The 26,857-nt window shown below is 32.2% G+C and overlaps 1 protein-coding gene, 1 long non-coding RNA gene, 1 other non-coding gene and 1 pseudogene across 4 annotated transcripts; 3 read left to right on the top strand and 1 right to left on the bottom strand.

Moving 5' to 3' along the window:
• Positions 1–368: 368 nt before the first annotated feature.
• LOC107489083 (uncharacterized) lies at positions 369–3,834 on the bottom strand. 2 transcript variants are annotated; one of them, XR_001592069.3, is made up of 4 exons: positions 3,512–3,834; positions 3,323–3,414; positions 1,293–1,360; positions 369–939 (listed from the first exon to the last, which is right to left on the bottom strand). It is a non-coding gene; the product is annotated as an uncharacterized LOC107489083 (long non-coding RNA). The 2 variants fall into 2 exon arrangements; XR_008009571.1 differs by lacking the exon at positions 3,323–3,414 and having other exon boundaries at positions 3,512–3,822.
• Positions 3,835–9,062: 5,228 nt separating this feature from the next.
• On the top strand, positions 9,063–14,870 carry LOC110281506 (pentatricopeptide repeat-containing protein At1g08070, chloroplastic-like). Its single transcript, XM_021143810.1, has 6 exons — positions 9,063–9,119; positions 13,124–13,378; positions 13,489–13,542; positions 13,635–13,979; positions 14,342–14,410; positions 14,553–14,870. Exons 1-6 carry the CDS (start codon positions 9,063–9,065, stop codon positions 14,868–14,870), a joined length of 1,098 nt encoding a protein of 365 aa, XP_020999469.1.
• On the top strand, positions 13,377–13,448 carry TRNAG-UCC (transfer RNA glycine (anticodon UCC)). The gene has a single exon. It is a non-coding gene; the product is annotated as a tRNA-Gly (tRNA).
• A 1,001-nt stretch (positions 14,871–15,871) lies between the features above and the next one.
• Positions 15,872–18,671, top strand: LOC107489044 (zinc finger CCCH domain-containing protein 48-like; annotated as a pseudogene).
• Positions 18,672–26,857: the final 8,186 nt, after the last annotated feature.

Below are 26,857 nucleotides of genomic sequence, written 5' to 3'. Positions count from 1 at the left end.
TGTTGATTAATATGGATAATAATTATGATTAATGAGTGATTACTTATATATGTACACAGATTATGCTTGAGAAAGGAGTAGCCTTAGAATGGAAAATTTCCCTTGGGTTGGTTAAGGTATTACGACCCTGGAGGTTTACAGTAAACAAAACAGAAGTGCTTAAAATAGAATTGCAGCAACTAGAAGTGCCGTAAACCAAAATCCAGAATTGCAGATAACACAAATACATCAAACAGAAGTGCACAATACCAGAATTGCAGTAAACAGAATTGCTTAAGATAGAATTACAGCAACAGAAGTGCCGTAAACCAGAAACCAGAATTGCAAAAAACACAAATACATCAAACAGAAGTGCTCAAAACCAGAAATGCAGAAACCAGAATTGTATAAAACCAGAATTGCAGTAAACGGGAATTACATAAAATAGAATTATAGCAACCAGAAGTGACTTAAACCAACTACCAGAATTGCAGAAACCAAAATTGCAGTGAACAGAATAGTACAATTTTATCTTGATTATAGAATGACTCCAATAATAGATTAATTTTATGAATTGAATTTCGGGTACTTGTGTGGGTAGCTTTTTCACCATATTCTCAATATTATCATAGGGAACAAAGTGCTTCTGCCTAATCTTCAATATCATCACGTGCACCTTCTTCATCATCTATCTCATCATCAACCACCATTGGAATTGTCCATTCCCCGTGATTAATCCATGTTCTATATCCCTTGACAAATCCATCGGCTACTAAATGGTCAAAGACAACACCTCTTCTATACCAATTTATGTTGCAACACCTCTTACAAGGACATTGGATTTGTTTTCCTTCTGGTTCTCCCTCAGAGTATGCAAAGTCTAAGAAACTGTTAACACCATTGATATACTCTTCGCTATACCTCGGTAGATCCATCCAATCTTTCGGCATATCACAAAACCTAATCGATAATTGTTACATTTTTTAGGAGGACAATCTTTCAGGGTTGCCAAGTGAAAATCACGATAATAGAAGAGGAAGGGTGTTATGAAATAAAGGGGAAGCAGTAATGAAAAGGACTTTCATAGCCTCATAGTTATAGGTTGAGAAATAGAAAAACTCCTAGAAGTAATTCTCTAAACATTTTACTAGAAACTCATTGAAGTGAAACAAATAAAGGCAAACAAAGAATTTATAGTATACATATAAAAAGTTAAATTTCAATTTAAAAAATAACACAGCAGTCAAGGTGGAGCTACACATAAATTAATAGCGTAATCATAAAGTGAAAAGAATGAAAAGTGTGCATTGTACCTTGTCATGACACGATCAATTATTGACAAAATCTGATTTGCTTGGGAGCTTCAACCAAAAACTTCAATCTGTTTGTTACCGGTAAAAATTCAAAAGATTAGACCAAATGCACCAATATTCTATCTATCTATGATGATAATTGTAGCTAAGATGCGTATGTCTTGCTCGTGTGATATATAAGATTATGGATAGCTAATTTTTATTAGGTTTCTTTCAATATTTGAATGTTTTCGTTTAATTTTATATTTTACAATATCTGATTTAGGTAGCCTAGGAATGAAGAAAAATCTTAACCAGTGTGCAGGAATGAAATGCGATAAGATTCAATTATATTTTCTGAACCATAACAAAAGAGGAGATCATCTAATAATCTTATTACTAACTTCAAGCTATAGATAGATTCATAAAGCTCACACCCACACCAAGTCAAACTTTAAGGCAGAACCTTGAATTTACAAGCCCATGTTTTCATGAAACTGATTTTTTATTATTATACATATTTTCAAATTTTCAAAGCACAAACAGTTAAAAACAGAGATCCGAAGACATTCATAGACACATTAATAAACACCAAAAAGTAAGCAAAAAAATCAGAGAAATGTTGGCAAGTCAAGATCATTGATACAAAAGTCAAAAAATAAATAATGTTATAATATACATAAAAAGAAAAACAGAAAAAGAAAAATATGAGGTGCATGCCTGTTAATAACAAGATCAATAAAACCCATGTCTATGTAACTATCATTTTTTTCTTTCATTTTTTAAAAAACTTGTTTTGGTATCCTGCAGTTCTATTGTGAAGCTCTAGGAAGGATCAGTGGCGAGTTGTTGATTGGATTTTGCTAGCTAGGGAAGTGAAATTTTCCATGGTTTTGGCGCCTCACAAATATATTTATATTATACCATTATGTCAGAAGAAATATAAAATTTCTATAGTTAAATCTTAACCACCGTACCAATATTAGTGTCTAATTAGCTAGGTAGCTGAAGGTATAAACATTATATATCTAATTAAAAACTTCAGAAATAATCACTTTAAAATTGAATAGATTTAAATTATTCTAATAGGCTAACTCAAAAGGTGAGACATGCCTTACATACACTTATTATAAATATTATTGAGATCTTATTCTTGAAAAATATAAGATTTGCAATAATAATAAATTAAAATAAAAATAGTTAATTCGTGATAATGAGAAATTCACAAATTTTCATAGACTGAGGAATATATGTTTTTAATTTATGTCTTCATCACTTGAAATGGCACTGATTATATTAAACATGTAAAAAAAGAGTTAAAAAGAACACAATTCATTACATTATTGGTGTCTAGTGATGATAATTGTTATAAAAATTAAAAACACATTTATAATAAGTGGATCCTGTTAATAATATTTTCTTCTGAAACGAGAGATGCTTGCCTTGAAAAGGAGAAGAAAAGAGAGATGCCTTTAGACATTATATAGTGTATGCTTTTTCAGTTGTCTTAAAATTCTATTCTATATATACTAATAACAACCCAACTAAATATATGAAGATCAAACCTATTTTGTCATCATACCAGTATCTTATATTGGGGTTAGTCTGTATAGTACGTACTTGAAGTTCAAACTGTTTAATTTGCACTTGTTAACTAACCATATCATGCATGATAATAAGATTTGATTCAGTGATATTAATCCTACCATAGAAAATACAACATTTTTCCAAGTTGTCTCTGTACATGACGAAGAAAATTTAATTAATTATTATTATATAAATCTAAATGTATTATAATATACTGTATACTACTTACTGTATCAGTACAATTTTGTGTATGCTTTCTCAGGTGTCTTATCACATTCAAGACAAGGATCAAATAAACAATATAATGGAATTCAAAGCTTATTCAGAACAGAACTAAAAAAACACCAACTAATGATTTCATTTTCAGGACAGAACTAAGATTTTCAAGCAGCTGAACACACACACACGCACACACTGCTTAAAACGGAAAATCGTAAGAACAAAAATTGAAGGCATGCACATACCAGAGTAAGCAAAACGCAAGCTGAAGCAAATTCGCAGAGTAGCACTGTTGCACACACATGCCATTATAATAGCCCTATTCTTGAGAACACCACTATCAAATCAAATAACGGAAGCTGAGCGAACATACCTTCTCAAATCGGAACCCTAGCCCTCTCAAATTTTAGAACCAAATGAAGGTGAATACATACCTTCTCGACGACGATGAGCGAAGAGAAGACGATGCTGAGCGCAGAGTCTTCCCAATGCTGAGCTCGCAGCGATGGTCAGAGCAGAAAGACGAAGAGGAGCGATGGTTCTCGATGGCAAGTGGTGAGTCGTGAGTAGTGAGTGGTGATTGGAGAAGAGGAACGATGATGAGTGGGCAACGTTACGGCGGGAGGGTGATGAGTGATGGAATGGGGAGAGTGGTTCTCTGATTTGGGGAAGCACAATGGCGCGAAGGGGAAAAAGGGGAAAAGGCCAGGTCTCTTCGGTAAAAAGGGGAAAAGTAACAATGAGTCGCGTTACTAATCAGTAAGGGAAAGTACAGGGAGCTAATGGTTTAAGCGTACAATGCGTACAATAGAAGTTTAGGAAGTATTAGAGATATAATCATTAGTATTACATTGTCCTATTAGGTTATGCTTTTGGGATGAGTGGTTTCATGATATGACATTAGAGTTTTAGATCCGAAAGGTTAGGGGTTCGATTTTTGGTGAATCCCAAAATTAGTTTAAGTTTTTGGGATGAGTGGTTTTATGACATGATATGTTTATTTATCCTGGTATCCGGATGGTTATTCTGGATAGTATGGATGATGTTCATTCTATTCATGGATCAAAGATTTAGCCTATTATACACATTATACACTTAAGCCATTGGCTCCCTAGCACTATTCAATCAGTAATTAGGGTTAACGACCAAAAACCCCTTAATTATTCAAATTGGGATAAAAATAGATTCAAATTTTATTACTAGCAAAAATACTTTTAAATAATTTAAAAACTTAATAAAAATGTCTAATAATAAATATATATTTTTAAAAAATATTTTAGAAATTAAATTTTGATATAATTTTTTATAAGTATAATTAAAAAATAAGATATTATTATTCTTAAAATTTGGTGATTTCTTTTAAATATATATTTTTTTTTTTGTGATTTTTTAAAAATAGGGTAAAGTATATTTTTTGTCATTAAAGTTTGGTAAAAGTTTTAAAAATACCCTTATGTTTTATTTTGTTTCAATTTTGTTCCAAAAATTTTCGATTTGCATCAAATATACCATCGACAGCTAAATTTTTAAAAAATTTAAGACCAATCTAACAATAATGTATGAAAATTATGTTTGATTTTCTTGTATTGAGGGTTATTCTTATGAAATTGTTGCTGAATTAGTTTTGATTTTTTTGAAAAATTAGTTGTCATGGGTATATTTGATGCAAATCGAAAACTTTTAGAATAAAATTGAAACAAAATAAAATTTAGAGGTATTTTTAAAACTTTTGTTATACTTAACGAAAAATTACTAAATTTTAAGAATAATAATATCTCATTTTTTAATCATGCTTGCAAAAATTTTTATTAAAATTCAATCTCTAATGTATTTTTTGAGAAATACATATTTAATGTTAGATAATCTTGCATAAAAAAACTAATATTAAATATATATTTCTCAAAAAATACATTAGAGATTGAATTTTGATGCAATTTTTTGCAAACATGATTAAAAAAATGAGATATTATTATCTTAAAATTTAGTAATTTTTGTTAAGTACATATTATTTTGTGATTTTTTAAAAGTATTATTGGTTGTTAACAAAAAAAAATTATAAAAAATATATACTTAATGAAAAATTACCAAATTTTAATTATAACAATATCTTATTTTTATAATCATGCTTGCGAAAAATTGCATCAAAATTCAATCTCTAAGGTATTTTTTGAAAATATATATTTACTGTTGGGTATGTTTGTTGTGTTTTTAAATTATTTAGAGGCATTTTTTAGGATAGTAAAATTTGAGTGTATTTTTGTCAACATTTAAATAATTCGGGGATAATTTTGGTGCTTAACCCTACTAATTATTAAGTGTATTTGGTGAAAAAGAGAAAAAAATTTACCAAGTGTTGGTGAATATTTGGCCCAAGATACATTAGGCAATATTTTTAAAGTGCACCTAAAACATAATAAATAGGTTACTCTTCAAAAGCGCTCTTTTTGGTGAAAAAAGTGTACCCATAAATATTAAGATAAAGCGACGCTTTATAAGTGATCTTTATAATATCTAAGGAGACACTTTTCAAGTGATCCCATAACTGTGTTTCCTATTTTCCTATAAAATGGTAATACGGAGAAAAGCATAGCCTATAAATAGATTATGCTTTTCAAATGTAGTTAAAAAAAGTGTAGTTGAATGAGTATTTTTCTTATGGTGACGTAAGATGAAAGTGTAATATTTAGAAATTAAAAGATGTAAAAAGAATTTAATAAATGTTGAGCTCAGTGTGCCGTAAAATTTAAAAAGATAATGGTAATTCTAGTAAAAGACATAAAAAGATAATTTAATAGCCAAAACCCTAAAAACCTTTTCGTAAAACACTTAGGGAAAGTTTGAGAAGAGAGTTATGTTTGATTATAGAACTGAAAAAGGATTAAATGAGACGAATGAAAACATAAGTACAGAAAAAAATTGAGACTTATAAAGTGAATGATTAAGCCCTAAAGGATAAGAAAACGGAATCTGTAAGTTGGAGGTCGCTTATAGAAATTGGTGAATATTGTTTCAGCTTTCGGATTGAATATACGGACGGAGACGCCGGTGGATTGGAGTTGCTTTTCTAGATATACTCAGCCTGACAGGTTATTCCAGTAAGGCGTGGTCGCTTACAGAGGTATGACGTGAATACTCAGTCAAAGAGTTATTCCTGTAAGAGAGTTACTTGCAGAGATATTGCCAATGTGCTTAATTTGGTTTTGCTCTAGAAAACCTTACTCAGACTGGCTACTAGATTACATCGGGAGCGGGTAGAAACTGACACATGAGCTCATGACCTACACTAAAACCAGACATGCATCATACTTATTTGCCAAATATTTTCTTGTTATACTTTCTGTATCTATGTGTGTTAACTTATTGTTTTTCACTTCCTACATTCCCTATTTGTTTACTATTACTCTGTGTTTCATGTTATCTATTACTCTTGTATCTTGTAAACAAGCACTATCGACTAGTAATGAATTTAAATAACAACCTCGACCTTACTAAAAACTCCAAGTTCTTACCCTTTTTCACCCCCTTTCAGATGGAGATGGGCTTAATTTTCTATGAACTTGACCCTCTGTTTATCTACGAAGACTCGACGTTCGGGAGCTACTATGTTTTGGGCATAAAGCCTCGTGTTCGTTTGTACGTACTACGTCATAGACCCTTTGCACACCCAATAAATAGCCTTGATTTTGACCCGGATTAGCCATACGACTTTCCCTCTCTTAGTTACATCCTGACAGTCATGGTCATCTTTTTCATGGTCCACCAAATCATGCCCAGCATCTACCTTAAGCGGCACCTGAGCCTGACGCAGGTGAAGGATACCTTCCAAATCCACCTACCAGATGTTGTCATACCTCCGATACCTATGACACCACCATTACCAGCTGAGTAGCTGCAGACATAGTTCGACCCACTAAGTGAAGTTTTAGATCCTGCATACACCAATGGACTTGTATTTAGAATCGAGAGTAGTAGTTCATCCAGTGGGGTCAGAGGAAGAAGATCCAGAGGAGGATCTAGAAGAGGAGTTATCATTGTTAGTATACAGAGAAAATAGTAAAGTCTAGAAGTGCTAGGTTAGTCTGGACACCAGTTAGGTGGCTTTTTGTATAGGTCAGGACCTGAGGATATCATATGTTCATATATGTATATATTTATCTTATGGGGTATATACTGACAGCATCTTTGAATGTTATACTGATGTATGAAGATATGTGAATATTTCTGTTCATATTTATGTTTGTGATGTTATTTACTTCTATATGCTCATAATGATAAATTCTTTAACATTTAAAAAAAATTACCCATAAAATGGTGACGCATTAACAATGAATCAGATTTATATAATAAATATTAGTTAATATGTAGTAAGGTATGTCAGTAACGCCTAGTTCCTGGTATGATCATGACATACTAGGAGTTGGGCCGTTACATCTATCAAATACCACCTCGAATTATATTCACTGATTTTAATTATACAGATGTAAGAGTTCAACAAAGGGCAATAAACTCTATTTTGTTGAAGAATGGTTAGATCTATTTATATATTATGACTAACTCAATGAAATGTAGATAAAAGTTTTTTTAGGAGGAGCTCAATTTTTGATTGAGCAGTTACTTCCAAAGAGTTTTATAGGCCAAATTCAAATTCTATCCCCTCCATGCTTTCTACGTGTGTCGACAAATCTTTAAAGTGAAAATACAATTTCACATATTGGTGTTGTATTTAAATTTTCTTCTTTTAAATTTTTCATAATCAAAATATTTTTATAACATATTGCGTTTTTTTTTTCAGAAACTGCCACCCTTCTAATACTTTATTTTTGCAGAAATATTTATATTCGTAAATTTGTCTAAACCATATAAGCAATCCACACTCCCAATAAAATAATATATCATAAAATGATATGACACTCATATGAATAGTATTCACACGAAAACCTTGTTTGTTTCTTATAAATTAAATATGCATGCATTTATGGGGTTTGTGCTAATTTGCTTATTAGACACTTAAACACTTTGAACTCTTTTCTTTAATAACAATTTAAAATATTAGACTACTAACACATTATCACAAAATAACTCAATTGGTCTTTCAAATATATATCCATAATTTGTGGAGTTAAACCCCAAAGTAATTCCTGAGATTCACGAAATGCACCGATTTGGTCCCTAACTTTTCAATTACACTATTTATGTCCTCGAGATTGGAAAAAATGCACCTATTTAGTCCCTTCCTGTTTTTTCGTCTAAATTGCTTCCCGACGGCAGTGATATGACAATAGATTGCCATGTTGGAGTGTCTAACGGTTACATGACGTGGCAATCAAAAGTGTTTAACCCAATGTGGTCCCTGAGCTCCTTTTTAACCCTAACTGCAGAAGTAGCGCACCACTTCTTCTTCTTCTTCCATGTTCGTTTTCTTCTCTATTCGTTTTCACTCACTGCATGGGTACAAAAACCATTTGATTCGACCTTGTTTCTCTTCTGGTTCATCACCAATCTTCGGTTACCTACCAAAAATAAACTTCAATTTTCAAGTCCTCGTGAATTCTAAGCCATCTGGGTATTTTTACTTCCCTAAAAAGGTAACTTTTTTCTTCTTTTTTGTATTTTCAATCCCAAATTCTTCAATGGCACAAGTTGTTGAGGAAAGAGAGTACAACATAACTCGCATGAGTGATTTTTTAAGAGATCTGCTAAAAAAGTTCATGTTCATGAACCATCATCACCATCATGAGCTACAATAACAACAACATCGCCATGGTGATGGAGATGCAGAACAAGAGATTGAGCTGAGCCTTGGTCTTTTAATGAACAGTTATTTTGGTGTGGACCCAACAGCGAAGAAGATCAGAACAACATCAATACTTGAATTCTCATTCTCAAAGATGAAGATAATAACAATAACAATAATAATAATAATCAAGATATTGGGGGTTACTCTAATAACATGCTAATGCCTTACACAACGAATCTGATAACAACATGAACGAAGATAGAGGAGGAGTGGAGGAAGAGAAAGGAGTTGCAGACGCTGAAGAGGTTGGAAGCAAGAAGAAAGCACTCTGAGAAGCAACATAGGAACATGAAGGCCATGAGAAAAAGAGTAACTATTCTTCTTCTTCTTTCTCTGAAGATATTGCTGCTTTTGTTGATGGAAACAATAGCAATCTGGTGGAGGCTGCTTTGAATGAATTTAGTAGTTTGGGGAGAACGGTGTCGTTGAGTACTAGCGTGGCAATCCATTGCCACATCACTACCGTCGGGAAGCAGTTTGGAGGGAAAATGGGAATGGACCAAATAGGTGCATTTTTTCCAATCTCGAAGACATAAATAGTGCAATTGGAAAGCCAGGGACTAAATTGGTGCATTTCATGAATCTCAAGGACTACTTTGAAGTTTAACTCTAATTTGTGACATATGTTTGTAGTCACTTAATTGAATGTCTTCAAAAGGTATTTTATATTCAAATGCTTTAGTGGAAAGAGTAATAAGTAACCTCTCAACACTTTTTCAAAAAACTCTTCCAATGAACATATGAATGTATATGCAATGGATCCAAATTGCCTTGACATCCAACAAAGTCAGAATCTGAACACCAAATGATCTCTAATTTTAGTTTCTAACTTCATATGTGCGAACATGTAATATTTTACTATAACACAACTTGTTTGTCTACTATTTAGTGATCCATTCTTAATTAACTCAAATATCTGCTAAAGATACCAATAAAGTACACAATAACTACAAAGTGTATAAATTCTTTATTCATTAGACTAATGCTGAAGCATAATAAACGTTATGCACTTTTAAATTTTATAACTTTCTTGTGACACTTACTAAGACTGAACTTGTCTCTCAGGTAGCGTTTAGTAGAGAGATAGAGACTGAAAGATTGAGACTGAGAGACAGAGACTGAAATAAATTTCAGTATTCTATTTGGTGCAAAGTGGGAGACAAAAATTGAAACAAGAATAAAACTCTAATTAATTTGCACAAAAGATAAAATTAGAATTAATTAATTGAAATGAGTGTATTTTAGGTATAAAATGTTATTAAAATTTCAGTTTCCGTCTCTAAAAATTTCAGTCCCCTATGTTCCTACTTTTTGGAGGTACTGAAATACTGAAATTTTAGGGACAGAGACAGAAATTTTAGTACCAATCTCAGAGCCAACAAACATGATATTATGTCTCAGTCTCCCAGTCTCTGTCCCAGTACTTCAAAACAAACGCTACCTTAAAGTTGAGTATACAACATTATTCATAATTTTGCACGTTGCTAACATATAGAATAGTAAAAATATACTTACTCCCACTAAATTGATATAAATTATCAATCACATTTATCTCAAAAAGTCATATGAAATAATAATTTGATGAAATATAAGTTATTAATGACAAAACGTCTTTTTTTTAATTCCAAAAAAATTCCATTTAAGAATAAACCAACGTTGACATATATAATTTTAAAGTAAAATAATATATTCACACAAGTTATATATCATATGAATAAAATTCATATAATATTGAGTACATCACAAATACCTAACACAACATTAATATTTAGTCTTTGGATAAAAATATTAATTTGTAAGTGGTATCTTAATACAGTAATCAAACATCGATAATAAATCCTGCCAAATAATAAGTCTATCTTTGGACAAACTTATTATTCGCATAAAACCAAATAAGTATCATATGTTTATTACCATAAATGCGCATATAATTTGGCCAAGTACAGAACTTCCTTTAGGCTGATCTGTACTCGCATAAATTACGCACACAAAAATTTATTTAGTACAGTTTACCAAATATTCTTAATAAGATTCTATCAAACAATAAGTCTATCTTTAGATTGACTCATTGTTCACATGAAAACTTAAAAATTATACTTATTTATTACCGCATATATTTTCTATCAATTGGTCAAATACCAATATTTCTTTGGGTCGATTAGTGGTTGCATAATTAAACAGAAAATAAACACAAGGTTCAATGTTTATTATTTGGCCAAATAATAAATTTTATTTGGGCTAATTATTGTTTAAGGTTTAGGATTTTACCATTCACATGCACACTACTAAATCGAATTCATTGAGTTCAATTTATACATGCTTCTGGCTAATGGTAAATCAACTCCATTAGTTTTGATTTACTATGAATACATTTACTCAAATCCCAAATTTCAAATACAAATACATTCACTCAAATTCAAAATTTATTAAAGAATACATTTACTCAAATTCCAAATACAATACTCTTCTATACAATCAATAATTTAAAAAATTAAAAAAATAATATTACATAATCAAATTGAGTTAATTCGAGTTAAGATATGCCTAACATATATAAATAGGAGCTGAACGTGAAATCATAATAGGAATCACAAAAACTGCTTATAATAAAAAATTTAAAAGTGTTTGCTTCGGTACGATGATAAATATATACGTATCGATACAATAAAAATATAGACAAATAATAAAACGATATCTGTATTATATTATCGACGTCAGTTTTTGAAATGTACTTGTCCCTTATAGTACTCATAACATCTTTTAAGCTATTTTTAAATTTTATAAAATTATTTACAATAATTACAAAAAATGCTTATAATAAAAAATTGGGTAAAGTATATTTTTTGTCTCTGAAATTTGATAAAAGTTTCAAAAATACCCATAAGTTTTATTTTGTTTCAATTTTGTTCCAAAAATTTTCAATTTGCATCAAATATACCCTTGATGGCTAATTTTTCAAAAAAATTCAAAACCAATTCAACAACAATTTCATAAGAACAACCCTCAACACAAACAAATCAAGCATAATTTTCATACAGTATTATTAAATTGGTCTTAAATTTTTTGAAAATTTAGCTGTCGAGGGTATATTTGATGCAAATCGAAAATTTCTGGAACAAAATTGAAATAAAATAAAACTTAGGGGTATTTTAAAACTTTTGCCAAATTTCAGGGACAAAAAGTATATTTTACCCTAAAAAATTTTAGTTGTATTCTATTACAAAATGAATAATTATAATAATATAAGTATTTTATATAAAGATCAATACAAAAAAATTCAAATTTTATACAATCAATTTTAAAAGATCATAAATATTTTGAAAAAGTCTCATAAATTTTTGGATAATATTATTTTTTAATTTTTTAAATTATTAATCGTGTGTAGAAGAGTATTATTTCATTTGCAATTTGAGTAAATGTATTCCTTAATAAATTTGAGTAAATGTATTCTTTAATAAATTTGAAATTTGAATAGATGTATTTGTATTTGGAATTTGAAATTTGAGTAAATGTATTTATGGTAAATCGAAGCTAATGGGATTGATTTACTATTAGCCAGAAGCATGTATAAATCGAAGTCAATGAATTCGATTTACTACAGAGGCTAAATCGAAGTTTTTTAATTCGATTTAGTAGTGTACATGTAAATCGATATTCATTGATTCGATTTACTAATGTTTGTTCTAATTCAAATTCATTCAATTCGATTTATATTTGAAATCGAACTAAGTAATTCGAATCTATTAGATTCGATTTACTATTAACAAGTCTAATTTAAATTCATTAAATTTGATTTATATAGAATTACTGAACGAGATATTCAAGTAACATTTTTGTATTTGGAAGATTTAGATAATTAAAATTTTTTTTTTGGTTTATATGAATGAATTACTCTTATTTTATCTGTGTATTTCATGACTTTAAAAAATATTTTATGACTTGAGATAATTGGTTGAATTAATTTTTTATTAAATTGTGATAAATTTAATTTGTCTGATGAAAATATTAAAAATTTTGCATTGTCAAATATAAAAGATATCATGCATTTTTATAAAAAGAGTTTACAATAATATCCTCTAATGTTAATCCTTTTTAGGGTGGTAATTAGTATTTTACTGAATCTAAAATAAAGTAAAAATCTAAAAACTATACCTTATCATTATTTAAGACTAAATCCGAGTCAAGTCGGCCCCGTATGCACCACTACCGGAATGGGTCGTGTTTAATTTTTTTAAAAATTTGACTGAAGCTCCAGCTCTCTAATCTCTATCACTCTGGTTCACTGGCTCTCAAGCTCTCTCCCTCTCTCGTCTCTGGTCTCTCTGTCTCTGCTCTCGCACTCAAGCTCGTCATCGCCCTCCGTGTCTCGTCACCGTCTTGTACTCAGTCGCGCGCCTTCCCTTCGATCGTCATTGCCGGCGGCAGAAGAAGCAGGTCCTGGGACTGGTCGTCGTTGTCGATCTCGGTCTTGTCACGTCTTCTTTGCGTTCGTCATCAACAAAGCGTTTGTAGTCCAACGGTTAGGATAATTGCCTTCCAAGCAATAGACCCGGGTTCGACTCCCGGCAAACGCAGTTGATTGTTGAATCTGTTTTGTTTAATTTTGATATGCAGTTTCCTTTTAGATATTTATCCATATTGCAGAACTTCCCCATTTTAAATTTCAATGTTGATATCATTAAATAAATCAAGGTACAATGAAAAACTGGCAATTTGGAAAGTTGCAGTGGTCTTCTCATGAATTTGCTTTGTTTCTGCAGAAATGCTTGAAGGCCAAAGGCTTAAGACCTGGCATGCAGGTTCATGCCACGTTGCTTACTTCTGGAACCAACATGAACACTTTCTCTCTGAGTTCAAAGCTTCTTGCTGTGTATGCTAGTCGTGGTGATCTTAAATCAGCAAGGCTTTTGTTCCCGAAAATTGAGAACCCAAATGTCTTTGCTTTCAATTGGATGGTTCTTGGTTTGGCCTATAACGGTTACTATGATGATGCACTTTGGTACTTTCGTTCGATGCTTCAACTTGGTCACTCGGGCAACAAGTTCACCTTTCCCATTGTTCTTAAGGCCTGCGTTGGGTTAATGGATCTGAACAAGGGGATGCAGGTACATGCCATTGGCTTGCGAGATGGGTTTTCAAGATGATGTCTCTGTTGCCAATGCTCTCATAGATATCTATTGTAAATGTGGACGGGTTTCATATGCCTGCCAAGTGTTTGATAGAATGGCTGTAAGAGATGTTGCCTCGTGGACATTGATGATTTGTGGGTTTTGTAACTCGGGGAAGATTTAGGAAGCATTAGTGTTGTTTGAGAGGATGAAGTTGGAAGGATTGAAGCCAAATGAGTTCACGTGGAATGTTATGATATGATAAAAGCAAGGCTTTTGGTTTTGCGGATAGAATGAAGAAAGAGGGGCTTGTTCCTGATCTGGTTGCATGGAATGCGTTGATTTCTGGCTTCGTGCAGAATCACCAAGACATGGAAGCATTGATGTTGTTTTGGGAGATGCTAAATTCAGGGATTCAACCTAATGAAGTAACTATTGCAGCACTGCTTCCTGCATGGGGATCATCAGGTTATATTATATGGGGAAGAGAAATTCATTGATTTGTATGTTTTCATTGCGAGTGCTCTTATTGACATGTACTCAAAATGTGGGAATTTAAAAAATGCGTAGAATGTATTTGACAACATTCCAAATAAGAATGCTGCATCATGGAATGCAATGATTGATTGCTATGGGAAATATGGGATGATTGATTCCTCCTTGGAGCTGGTTAGAAAAATGCAAGAGCTAGGTTTGCAGCCAAATGAAGTTACTTTTACAAGTCTTCTTTCAGCATGCAGCCATAGTGGTTCAGTGCAAAAAGGTTTAGAGATATTTAGATTAATGAAAGATCATTACAGGATTGAGGCAACCTTGGAGCATTATGCTTGCGTTGTTGATCTCTTCTGTCGCTCTGGAAAGATAGTTGAAGCAAATTTCTCAAGATGATGCCAATTCAAGTGACAGAATCAATTGCGGGAGCTTTCCTGAATGGGTGCAATATACATGGAAGAAGTGATTTAGCAAAAACGATGGCGGATGAATTAATGAAAATACAGTTAAAAGGACCTGGCGGCTTTGTAACACTATCTAATATTTATGCAGCTGATGGTGAGTGGGCTCAGGTTGGAAACTTGAGGAAGGTGATGAAGGAGAAAAATGTTCACAGGAGTCTGGTTTTAGTTGGCTTGAAAAGCCAGGTGAGACTCTTGAAGGGAAAAAAGAAAAAGAAGCGATCAATAAGGCCGTCGGACTTGCCAAAATCTTTAACATTGTAACTATTCAGCGTCAAACATAACCTATAAATAAAGGATCTTCACTCCAATTTCCCTTTTCACTGATATACAAACACTTTCCTTTTGACTTAATGGTCAAATTAGTCCGGATCTTCAATTGGTCTTAGAATTTTTTTTTAATTAAATTCATCTTTTAAAGATTTTTAATTTTTAATTAGTTATATTAATTTTTCCCTTACTTTTTTTTTATTGTCGGTGTCAAAATTTACTAATTTGGCATGTTAAATAATACTACAATACACATTTAAAAGATAAAAATTTTAATTGACTATTAATATAATAAGTTTATAAAATTAGATTAAATCAAAACTTAATTGATAAGAGAATTTGAACCATTAGAATTCTTTAATTTGGAGTTGATTTAATCTAATTTTATAAATTAGTTATGTTAATAGTCAATTAGAATTACTAGGTGTGTGTTGTGATGTTACTCAATGTATTACATCTACAAATTCTAATACCATTAACAATAAAAGTGATGCAAAGCCTGACTAATTTAAAATTTTTAAAGGACAAATTTAATTAAAAAAATATTTCAAAAGACTAATTTTATGACTAATTTGATCATTTACTCCGCTTCTCTCTACTCAGGTTTGCTTCTTAGAACGCTACCTTCTTTGGAATTCTCGGTTTACTTTTTCTTCCTATTTTGCGAAGCTCCACACCATTTCCTGGTGGAAAACTTGGATTTTTATTTTAGGGTTCCATTTAATTTCATTATCGTCTGTGATACTATAGTTTGATGGATTGGAGAGTAAGGTTAAATTAGTTGAGGGGTGTTTTGTTTAATTTCTCATCAAACAATATAATTATTGTCATTATGAAATTTCTTTCTTCTCTTAGAGTTGCCTTGGATTGATGGAGATTTTTTGGGGCGGGGTAACAAAATTGAGGGAATGCATTCTGCAGTTTTGTGATTGGGTTTTGAAAGAGATCAATGAGCAATGAAGGTCTTATTGATGGGAATACCGTGTGCCTAATGTTATCTGGAATTTGTTTTTGTTTAGTAGTATTATGGTTGTTATAGCAACAGCAAGGAGGACTGAACGTTTTGATCGTACAACATTACCAACATGTATGTACTGGCTAACTGGGAGATGCAACAGAAATCCTTGTAGATTTTCGCATAGCTTACCAACATTGCATCCAATGTATACTATAATTCCAATACGACATATAAGCATTCAAAGAAGCCACATTCTTCTGTTGAGAAGATGAGCAGTTCCTGTATTAAGAATAAGAAGCCAACAAATTGTGAAGCAAAGACTGTCAAGAAGCCGGCAAATTGTGAAATTAAAGCTGTTTGTCTATTGAGAAGCCACCCAAGTGTGAACAAACGGCAGTATTGATTGAAAAGACTAAAGATGTGGCCCCTGTTGCTATGGCTCCCGTGGAGGAATCACGCAGTATCTGTAAATATTGGATGACTGACAACAGTGTGCATGGTTACCTGTGTCAGAATTTGCATTCATGGTTTTATGGTGATGAGTTTACTACACTTGCAAAGCTTCATGAACACAAGACGGTATGCATGTCTCATTTCACCTTTATTATATGGTATTAACACCTGAAAGTATATTTTGTTTAGTGTTTTTACTGAGCTAACTCTTTAGTGAATTGCCTTGGTTTATGAATTTGGATGGTACATTAATTTCGTAGGGAAATAAATTTAGGTGCTAATAAAATTATTTTCTGAAATGTTTACTCTGATTAAATTACTTAGCCATTGAATTAGATCCTACTGTGCCAATATTGGTAGAATAGTTAAGTATCAAATTTTTGTTGACAGGTTGTCACTGGAATCGCACTGCCGTCTGGTTCAGACAAACTCTATTCTAGTAGCACTGATGGCACAGTTCGGGTGTGGGATTGCAACTGGCCATTGTGTTAATACCATAAATGTTGATTCTGATGTTACTCTCTAATATCTGAAGGGCAATGGATTTTTGCTGTTGTAAAGCATGCTGTGAAGGTAAAAGCATACTTCACTCATTTGTTTTATTGTGACAATGATATCTTGTGTATAGGAGTCTTAACTGTATGCTGATAATTTGGTTGTGGTTGTCGTTAAGGCATGGAATATTCAGACCGGTGCACATGTTACTTTTGATGGACCTAAAGGACAAGTCCTTTCCGTGAATGTTGGCAATGATATCCTCCTTGCTGGAGCAGAGGTAAATTACCTTGTAGTGATTTATGGTTGTTGTAATTCAACCTTTGTTTATAGATAGCCATGTGCTACTTTTGTTGTTTGATTAAAACTGTCATATTTCGGCTAGTTTCTGTTGTCTATTAGTTTTTCAATAATCTGTTTATTTAAATTGCAGGATGGTGCTATTTATTCTTTGAGATGCAACTGTGATCCCAAAGCTGAATCTCCTTTCGAACCGGTTGCAGCACTAAGTGGCCATACTAAACCGGTGGTTTATTGCTATTGGATGCTACAAGATGCTTTATTCTGGGTCCATGGACCATAGCATTAAGGTAGTGTTTTCTGTGTTTGTTTGTTTATTTATTTCAATGTGAGATATGCTTCATGTGGAGCTTTTACACTATCCTCGCAAATATTTTGTTTTTCGTAAATAATTTCATTCATAATTTGGTCATGATTAGTCTTGGTGGTTTACACAATATTCTCCTCTTAGCTATGCAAGCTTGTTTCATTCTTCTTTGCTAAACCAATAGTGGGTCTGAAATGTTTGTTGTCCTGCTATCTGGAGGTTTGAGACCTTGATACATTACAGTGCACGATGACACTTAATGGGCATACTGACGAAATGACATCACTTATTTGCTGGGAGGATTATTTGTTATCGAGTTCATCTGATTGCACACCGCACCAGTCAATGTCTGGGTGTGCACTAAGGAGGAAACTCTGGAAGTGGCATACACTCACATTGAGGGAAATGTAAGTTGTTTAACCACTGACATTTGTGCTCAAATATGTTTAAGCTGATATTTTATTTTTATTTATGAAGGAGGTGAATTATTTGTCTAATTCATATTTTTATTTTTATTTTTTATTATAGACTGTTCTTAGACTGTATGGGATGACTGAAGCAGAAGCGAAGCCAATATGGTTTTGCTCGTGTAAAGACAAATCAGTTCGTATTATGATTTGCCTACGTGATTGACTATCAAGCTTTCATCCTGTTGTCTTACTACTTTTGCTGCAATGTGCTTTCGATAGGTTTTTAGAGAGAGGGCGACTATTTACAAGACAAGAAGTTCGATCTTGCGAGATAGGCCCTAGACTTGGAGGACTCTTCGTCAATGAGATGGGACTGGTTTGCTGAATGTGGGGAAATGGTTGGAAGAGCCCAAAGTGCCAACCTCCTGAGCTACAACAACAAAAGGTCTTTGGAGGAGGAGAGTCTACAAGATCATTGGAATTGCATCATGTAGAAAATTTTCTGTCTGTCATAATAGGTTTTTACCATTTGCGGTTTTACGAGGCATAGTTGCTTTGTTTTCCTCTTTCTTGAGTTGTGATTTAATGAACAATCTAAAAACATCTTTGTATCTATAATGTAACGGTCTTTATATTATATAATTTTTAAGTTATTTAATTATTATAATATTAGATCGTAAATAGCTTCTTTGGTTGACTACAGATAGTTAACTATTGTCGATTTTGATTATAAACAAGATATATATTTAGTTAGTTTAGATTTTAAATATTTTTTCAATATGAACTAATTTTATGGGTTTAAAATGACACAGAAAAACAAAATTTCTAACGCAAAGTATTATGAGAAGATTATATGGTGAATGCTTGAAGTCTTGAGTAAGGTAGTTTAATTTATGTGGTATATAATTAAATGTTTAAGTACACTATCATGGATCAAATAAATTTAGCTTCAAGTTTTTTCTGTTAAAAAAAAGGTTTTTATTGCTCTAGTATGGGATTTTCTATTAAAGAAAACATGGTTCCCATGTCAAGTGTTTTGGAATCGAGATTTTGTTAGAATAAATATCATATTTTTGATTTGAGTTATGAGTTTAGTGGGACTAATACCTGAAAAAGAGTTCGACATCGGTGGGTCAACACAAAAAGCTTTGAAGTCTTGGACTTTTCCACCATATGAACTCGCTTTTGTGATGATGGTTTTTCCAAGTCAACTCTCAACGAACTAACTCATATAGTGAGAGAGCGCAAAATCTCATAAGGTTATTTTTAAAATGTTGGCTTCAGATTTTTTTTTTTAGATATTAATCCCAATAGACTCATGATAGGTTGTTAAATCTTTCAATTTTTTAGTCTTGCCTCTGTTATTCTATATGGTTCTTTATCAACATTATAGAAAAAAATAAATTTAATTGAATTTGTTAGAACTTATAAGCATATAATTTACTAATTAGTAATGTCAGATGATTAAGTCATTTTGATAACAAAATTCAAGTAAGTTAGTTTAATGAGTTAAGGATTGATAACTAAAAATCTTAGTTAAGAAACAAAAGGAGCTACGTAAAAAAAAGAAAAAAAAGTTTAACTAGACTTTATTACACAAAAATAACTTAGCTTGTTTAACTAGCATTTTTCTCTATTAGTTATTTCAATAGTGTAAAAAATGGCAAATGACAGAGATTGTTTCAGCTCGTGTGCTGTACGAACTTTCTTCTGGTATATATATATTGGTGACATTTCTTTATTAGAAAACAAATATTATGATGATGATAAGTATAATATATTCTCGTGTATACTATTTTTATATGATTTATTAATAAGAGTTTGTGAATTTTTGTATGATATAAATTTTCTATACTCAAAAGATTGTGAATTTAAATTTCACTCTTAATTTTAGAAAAAAAAAAAAAAAGAGTTTACAGACTTTTCGTATGTAATCTCATATTTACTTTTAGTTAAAATATTATTATATTAAAATAACTCTCAACAAAAATAATGTTTAATAAATTTTTGAAAATGATTTTTTTTTTTAAAATGTATGTTTATTGAATAATAAGGGTTAATAGTTAAATTTGTTCATGAAAAATTACTCATTTTTTAAATTAACTCTCAAATAATTTTTTTAGGGATATTAGTCATTGAAAGATAAAACGTAAGTCAAATTGGTCCTTCTGTTAGTTAGATGATAACGTGTCACGTTAAATGCCACGTGGCATGATGACGTAATAGGTTAATGCCACGTGTCACAAAATGATTGGTTGACGTGTCAGGTCAGTGACCCCTGATACGCCACGTGTCACTTGACATGTAAAAAAAATTATTTATAATAAAAATAGTCCTTAAAAGTCCATACATAAGTCATTTTCATCCATAAAATTTTAAAAATTAATCAACTTAGTCCTTATATAATTTTTTTTTATTTTTTGTTCATAATATTAAATTTATAATATTTTTTATAGTAGTAACTTTAATATTATTTTTTAGACCTTAATAAATAAAATTTTATTTACATAAAATAATAAAAATAATTATATTATTATAAAGTTATTTTGTCATTTGTATTTTTGTCGTTTGTATTTTAAAATTTTATATTTTCAAATTGTAGTTTTTTTATAGTGAATTTTTTTATTTAAATGAGTTTATCAAATTATTGTTGATTATATATTTAACAATTTAATATTTTAAATCTCACTAAATAATATAGTAGTTATTTTAAAATTTAAATCTTTTGTTTTTTTTAAAATGATCATTTTTATTATTGTTTAATTTATATAATAGAACTCAATAATTGAAAAACCAATTGTGAGATCACTTGCTGAATTTTAATATTTTAATATAATTTATTTAAAATAACTATTATATTTATTTAGTGAGATCTAAAAGATTAATTATAGTAGTTATTTTAAATATTTTAATATTTTAGATCTCACTAAATAAATATAGTAGTTATTTTAAAATACTACAAAACTAACTACACAACCTATAATTTGAAAATATATAATTTTAAAATACAAATGACAAAATAATTTTTTAACATAATTATTTTTATTATTTTATGTAAAGAGAATTTTGTTTATTAAGGTATAAAAAAATAATATTAAAATTAGTACTATAAAAATATTTGAAATTTAATATTATAAAGAAAAAATAAAAAAAATCATATAAGGACTAATTTGATTAATTTTTAAAATTTTAGGAATGAAAATGACTTATTTCAAAACTTTCAGGGGCTATTTTGATTATAAATAACTTTTTGTATGTCAAGTGACACACGGCGTGACAGGTGTCACTGACATGACACGTCAACCAATCATCTTGTGACACGTGACATTACCTACCACATCATTATGCCACGTGGCACTTAACGTGACACGTCATCATCAAAACTAACGAAAGGACCAATTTGACTTACGTTTCATCTTTGAAGGACTAATATGATTAAAAAAAATTATTTGAGGACTAATTTAAAAAATAAGTGATCTTTTAGGAACAAATTTGACTATTAACCCTGAATAATAAATATACCTTTTATTATTAATTTTTATTAGAACTCAAGACAAAAGACTAAAGAAATAAAAATATGTATATTGAATTGTTGTGTGAAACCATAAAACATACAAAGTATTTATAAAATTAAAACACTCATCAACTATTATAATAAGGTTTAATTACTCTGTTGATCCCTATGGTTTCGTAAAATTTTTAATTAGGTCTCTATATTTTTTTTCTTTTTAATTGGGTCTCTGCACTAATTTTTTTTTTCAATTAGGTCCCTTTTGATAGTAATTGGCTTAATTGTATAGGGATCCAACTAAAAAAAAAAATAGTGCAGGAACTCAAATAAAAGGAAAAAAAAGTATAGGGACTCAATTAAAAAAAATTTGGTGCAAGAACTCAATTAAATAAAAAAAAGTATAGGGACCTAATTAAAAATTTTGTGAAACTATAGGGACCAATAAAGTAATTAAACCTTATAATAAATACTAACCGCCAAAAAGATGCTCTGGAGCATCGTCGATGGATTCTGCTCTTAGCGGTGACTTTTTTTATTATTTTTAGTGGTTTGATCTTGGTTTAGATGCGGGATTTTGAGACATTATCTGTGAGACGGACTACCTGGAGGCTATCCTCATCCTTCGTAATGTGTGTAAAATCTGATAAATTAATGACTAATTAACCCATAAATGAGAATTTAATCTAGAAAGCCAAAAATGTGATTTTTATGGCTTAATATGGTAAAGGAGATTGAAACAAGAATTTCGATACAAATTTTATAGAAATCGGACCAAGATTGGACCGAACGGGACAAACCGGGCCAACCGGACCCATATTGGACCCTTGGCCCAAGCAAACTGAACCTAAAACCATAATTTTCAGCACTCTCTCTCCTTTCTAAGCTTTCATTCACGCTGAAAATGGGAAAAGAAGGGGGAAGAACATTCTCTCAAGTTCTAACCCTTGGTTGATATTTAAACCACCATAACTTTTGATCTAGAGTTCCGATTGCCGCATTATTTGCGGCCACGCGTTCACCGCGAAGATCTCTACAAAACCCACTACTTTGTTCTTGAGGTAAGCTACAATTTTAGTTCAATTTTTTATCCTTTAATTTTGAATTTCATGGAGAAAAGTGTTGAGATTTTGGACTTTTTACTGTTATAGGTCCCAATTCTCTTGAAGGAGAAGATTAATCTTGTCTCCTTGAACCTTGGTTGTAGTAAGATTCTCAACCCTAGTGGAATTTTTTGTTCTATGACGTTTGGATATTGAGTTGTTGTGTTTGGGTATGATAATTGTGGCGTAGGTAGTGTGTATGTGGATATTGAATCTTGATTGAGATCTTGAAAAGTTTGGATAAGGATTTTGGTGTGTCAAAAATATGTTCTTGGAAGTGTTGAGACCTTGAGAGCTTGTGAACAAGTAATTTGGAAGTGCTCCGGTTGAGCGCAAAAAATCGGCTAAGGTATGGTCTCGATTTTCTGTATCTAAAATGTAATGTGGTGTGAAAACTTTGGCTAGAGACCCTAAGATAGGCATTGAATTATTGGCTAGAGGCCCTAAGATAGGCATTGAATTATTGATATTGTTGAATGGTTGAGATATATGATGTGGTCATATATGTGATTATGATTATTGATGCCTTGATGGCATGATGCATGAGAGATATGCATGTTGTGATATGTGCTTGATGATTGATTGAGGTTGAATGTAGGTGAAACCATGTTGATGGTGAGTATGATATTGATTATGTGTAATGATGGTTGATTGGAAATGGTGTTGTTGGAAATTGGGATGAGGAAGGATGTATGACATGTTAATGTGTTTGTAATTTAGCCATTTGATTGAGATGGGTTAAAATGGTGGGATGGTGGTTATGAATTTGATGAAATATTAATGTATGAGTTGAGGAGGTTTGAGGTTAAATTTTGGTATGTTTTGGGTTGATATTGAAAACTGTTGAAATTGGTTTGTTTTGAAAATGACACTTTGTGGTTTTATACGAAAATATAGTTTTTGGGCATACTTTGACGGAGCATAACTTAGACTCTGGATCTTTGTTTTGTGCCAAACTTGTTTAAAAATGAAATTAGATCCAGGATGTTTATGCCATTCGAACAACGGGCGAAAAATGATTTGAAACGAAGAAGTTATGCCCATCAAAAGATTGGGGTTTGAAACTGTAAATTCTGCAGCTTTTAACTTAGAAACATTTTTGGCAGAACGCGCATCCACGCGTAGGTGTGACAGATGCGTACGCGTTGTTTTCACCACCCAGCGTGCACGTGGCCGACGCGTACGCATCGGTGAGCTGCACCAAATGCCCAGCCAACTTCCCGAGAGTTGTCCGAGAAATGTGATAGTTTTGTGTGTGGGGCACAAACCACACCCATGCGTACGTGTGGCTGACGCGTTGGCGTCACTTGGCTGTCTTCCCATCCACGCGTGCGCGTGGGCGACGCATACGCGTCGATAAACTTTTTGGCGTTCCACACGTGCGCGTGGGTGATGTGCACGCGTGACCCTGTTTTCATCCCAAAGTTGAGTTTTTTTTAGCTTTAAAAGTCAAAATTCACACTCTAAGTCTCTGATCTCACCCCTTGTGTTTTAAAATTAATATGATATGCCTAGCAATGGGAAAGAAGCTAGGGCATGTGGTAACTTGTGAATGAAGAAAGGGGAGAATTAATGATCAATGATGATCAAGATGATCGTATGAGATACGGAGGATGGCGGTGGAAGTGCTTTATGTGCTATGAGCCGAAGGGTTGTATTTGTTAATACATTGGCTAGATATGGATTGAATTATGAGCCAGATGGCTGAGTTATTTCCAAATTACGGCAGAGCCATTGTTGATTAGGGCTGAGTATAATTGCATATATGCTTATTGAATAAAATGTGAATGTTGCACTTCCACTATCTGAGATACGAGTTTCCCTGGATGAAAGCAGTGGCTAGCCACCATGTGCTCCAGGTGGAGACTCGATACTCTGCTGACCCTATGTCGTAAGTGTGGCTGGACACTGTGAAAGTTTTGGATGAGCTCGCCCCCAAACATCAGTGTGGGTGTTGTGTGATTATGATTATGATCATGATGATGATCGAGAATAACTCAAGTTGGGGATGCATGACAAAGGGACAGTCCAATGGTTAGCTACCAGGACTTGTTAGGTTGGCTATATAACCGACAGATGATATCATCAGCCATTAGAATAGGCATTCATCATATGCATACTATGTGAATTGTTTGGAATTGCCTAATTGACTGCATATTACTTGCTAATTGTCTAAATGACGTATCTGTTTCCTATTTGCATATCTCTTGTCTAATATAACTGTGTTTGCCATATTGTACTCCTGATGGTGGTTGGAAGGTCTGAAGAATTTAGAAAGGGAAGTATTAGTTAGACTGAAGATCTTTAGTCAGTTGCCATTTATGGTTTAGCCTGTTTATAAGTGTTGAATTATCTGTTGGGAGTTTTAGGATTGCCTTTGGCTTTCCTAGGACATTACATGTTAGATATGTGGGCACTGTTACCATACTGAGAACCTCCGATTCTCACCGAATTTTGTAGTTTTCAGATGCAGGACGTGAGGCTTCTTGCTGAAGCATGCTGGAGTCTTCTGGATTAGCGAAGATCCTTGGTTCTCGGGACTCTATTTTGATTTATATGTTTTTCTTAGATACTTTTATCTCTACTAAATAATATAAACTGTGATGACTCCTCTTAGAGGTGGTTTTAGGAGAATATGTTTTCTGTATTTATGTCTCTTTGGGTCTCCTTAGGGTTTCTTATTTTATTTACATGTATATATTTTTTTATGCTCGGGCTGGTTATCTTCGCGACCAGATTTTGAGTTTTGATATTCCTGTTTTTGGCACTCCTTTGTATATATATAATCTCGCTTTAGCTTATTCCTTTATTCGTTACATTATCAATCAGAGTGTTGCGCTTTTGAGTTACAATTTTGTTTTACCCCTTTTCTTCAAAGGCTCCTAGTTATAAACATTGTTTCCACTACTACGTATACTAAATTTTTATTTTTAGAGGTCGTAATACCTTGCCATCTCTGAATTATGACTTAAGCATAAGACTCTGTATGGTAGGGTGTTACAATGTGAATGCTATGGACCATGCCAGGGGTAAGGATTTTATTTGCAAAATTATTGAATTATTGGAAAGAAAGTGGAAGGCCAGGGTTGTTCCTTTGCTGCGAATAGTAAATTTGGTTGATGATTATCTTATTAGAACTATTGTAAGAAGAGGGGATGTTCATTCGGAGTGGTTTGATCCACCTAAAGAGACCTTACACCTAATCCAGAAAGATTTGGCTATTGCTTTGGTTTCTTAGCTTTGTTGTTGTCTTTTCTTTTGTTGCTTTGTTTCTTTTTTTTCTTTTTTTTTCTCCTTAGACACCAAAAATAAATACTAACCACCAGGCCCGACATATTTTGAAGGGTCACTAAGGGATGAGATTGGAGTATGGTTTTGGAAATTTACGAAAAAATTGGTGATAAAGAAGGCCATTGAAACAGAGATCCATGCTACTAAAATAGGACAAAAAATCACATGGGGAAAAGGAATCAAATAGATCATAGCGGAGACAGATTCAAAAGGGGCTGTGAACCTAATAAAAAATCCTCTAGAGACTTATTCAGAGCTGACCAGACCTATTCTTAAAATTCAAAAGATGATAGAAATGAACTGGAGTGAAGGTGGTACATGTAATAAGAAATGCCAAGAAAGTGGCTGATACCTTAGCGAACTTCATATTGGAGAGCAATGAAGAAGAGGTATTTCTTGAGCATCATCCTGAAAAAGTGGCGTTAAATCTGGCTGCTGATAGTTATGGGGTACAATAGCCCTGGCGTTAAATCTACCTTTTGAAGCATCACAAATTCTAGTACTATCAACAAATATTCAAACACAAGATGACAACTACTATTGGAGTCTCAGTAAAATAGGAGAGTTTAAATCTGAGTTCGAGCACAAAATCAAACCCAAAACAGCAATCCAAACCAAGGAGCAACACCAAATTGGAATCAAATCTAGAAACAAAAGATACCAGTGAGAATGCTGAATTTTATCTGAAGAGTGGAAACTCTGAATAACTTCCTACCCACAAGAATCAATATACAGATGAGAGGGGTTAGATGCATTTCTCTATGTCCTAGGTGTTGGGAGAGAGAGGAGATAAAAGAACACCTATTCAAAGATTGCAGGTGGTTTAG

Source organism: Arachis duranensis, chromosome 5, assembly GCF_000817695.3.
Source record: "Arachis duranensis cultivar V14167 chromosome 5, aradu.V14167.gnm2.J7QH, whole genome shotgun sequence".
In the NCBI taxonomy this organism is placed as follows: Eukaryota; Viridiplantae; Streptophyta; class Magnoliopsida; order Fabales; family Fabaceae; genus Arachis; species Arachis duranensis.
Note: the sequence above shows the minus strand (reverse complement) of the source record. Positions and strands in the feature narration are given on the sequence as shown.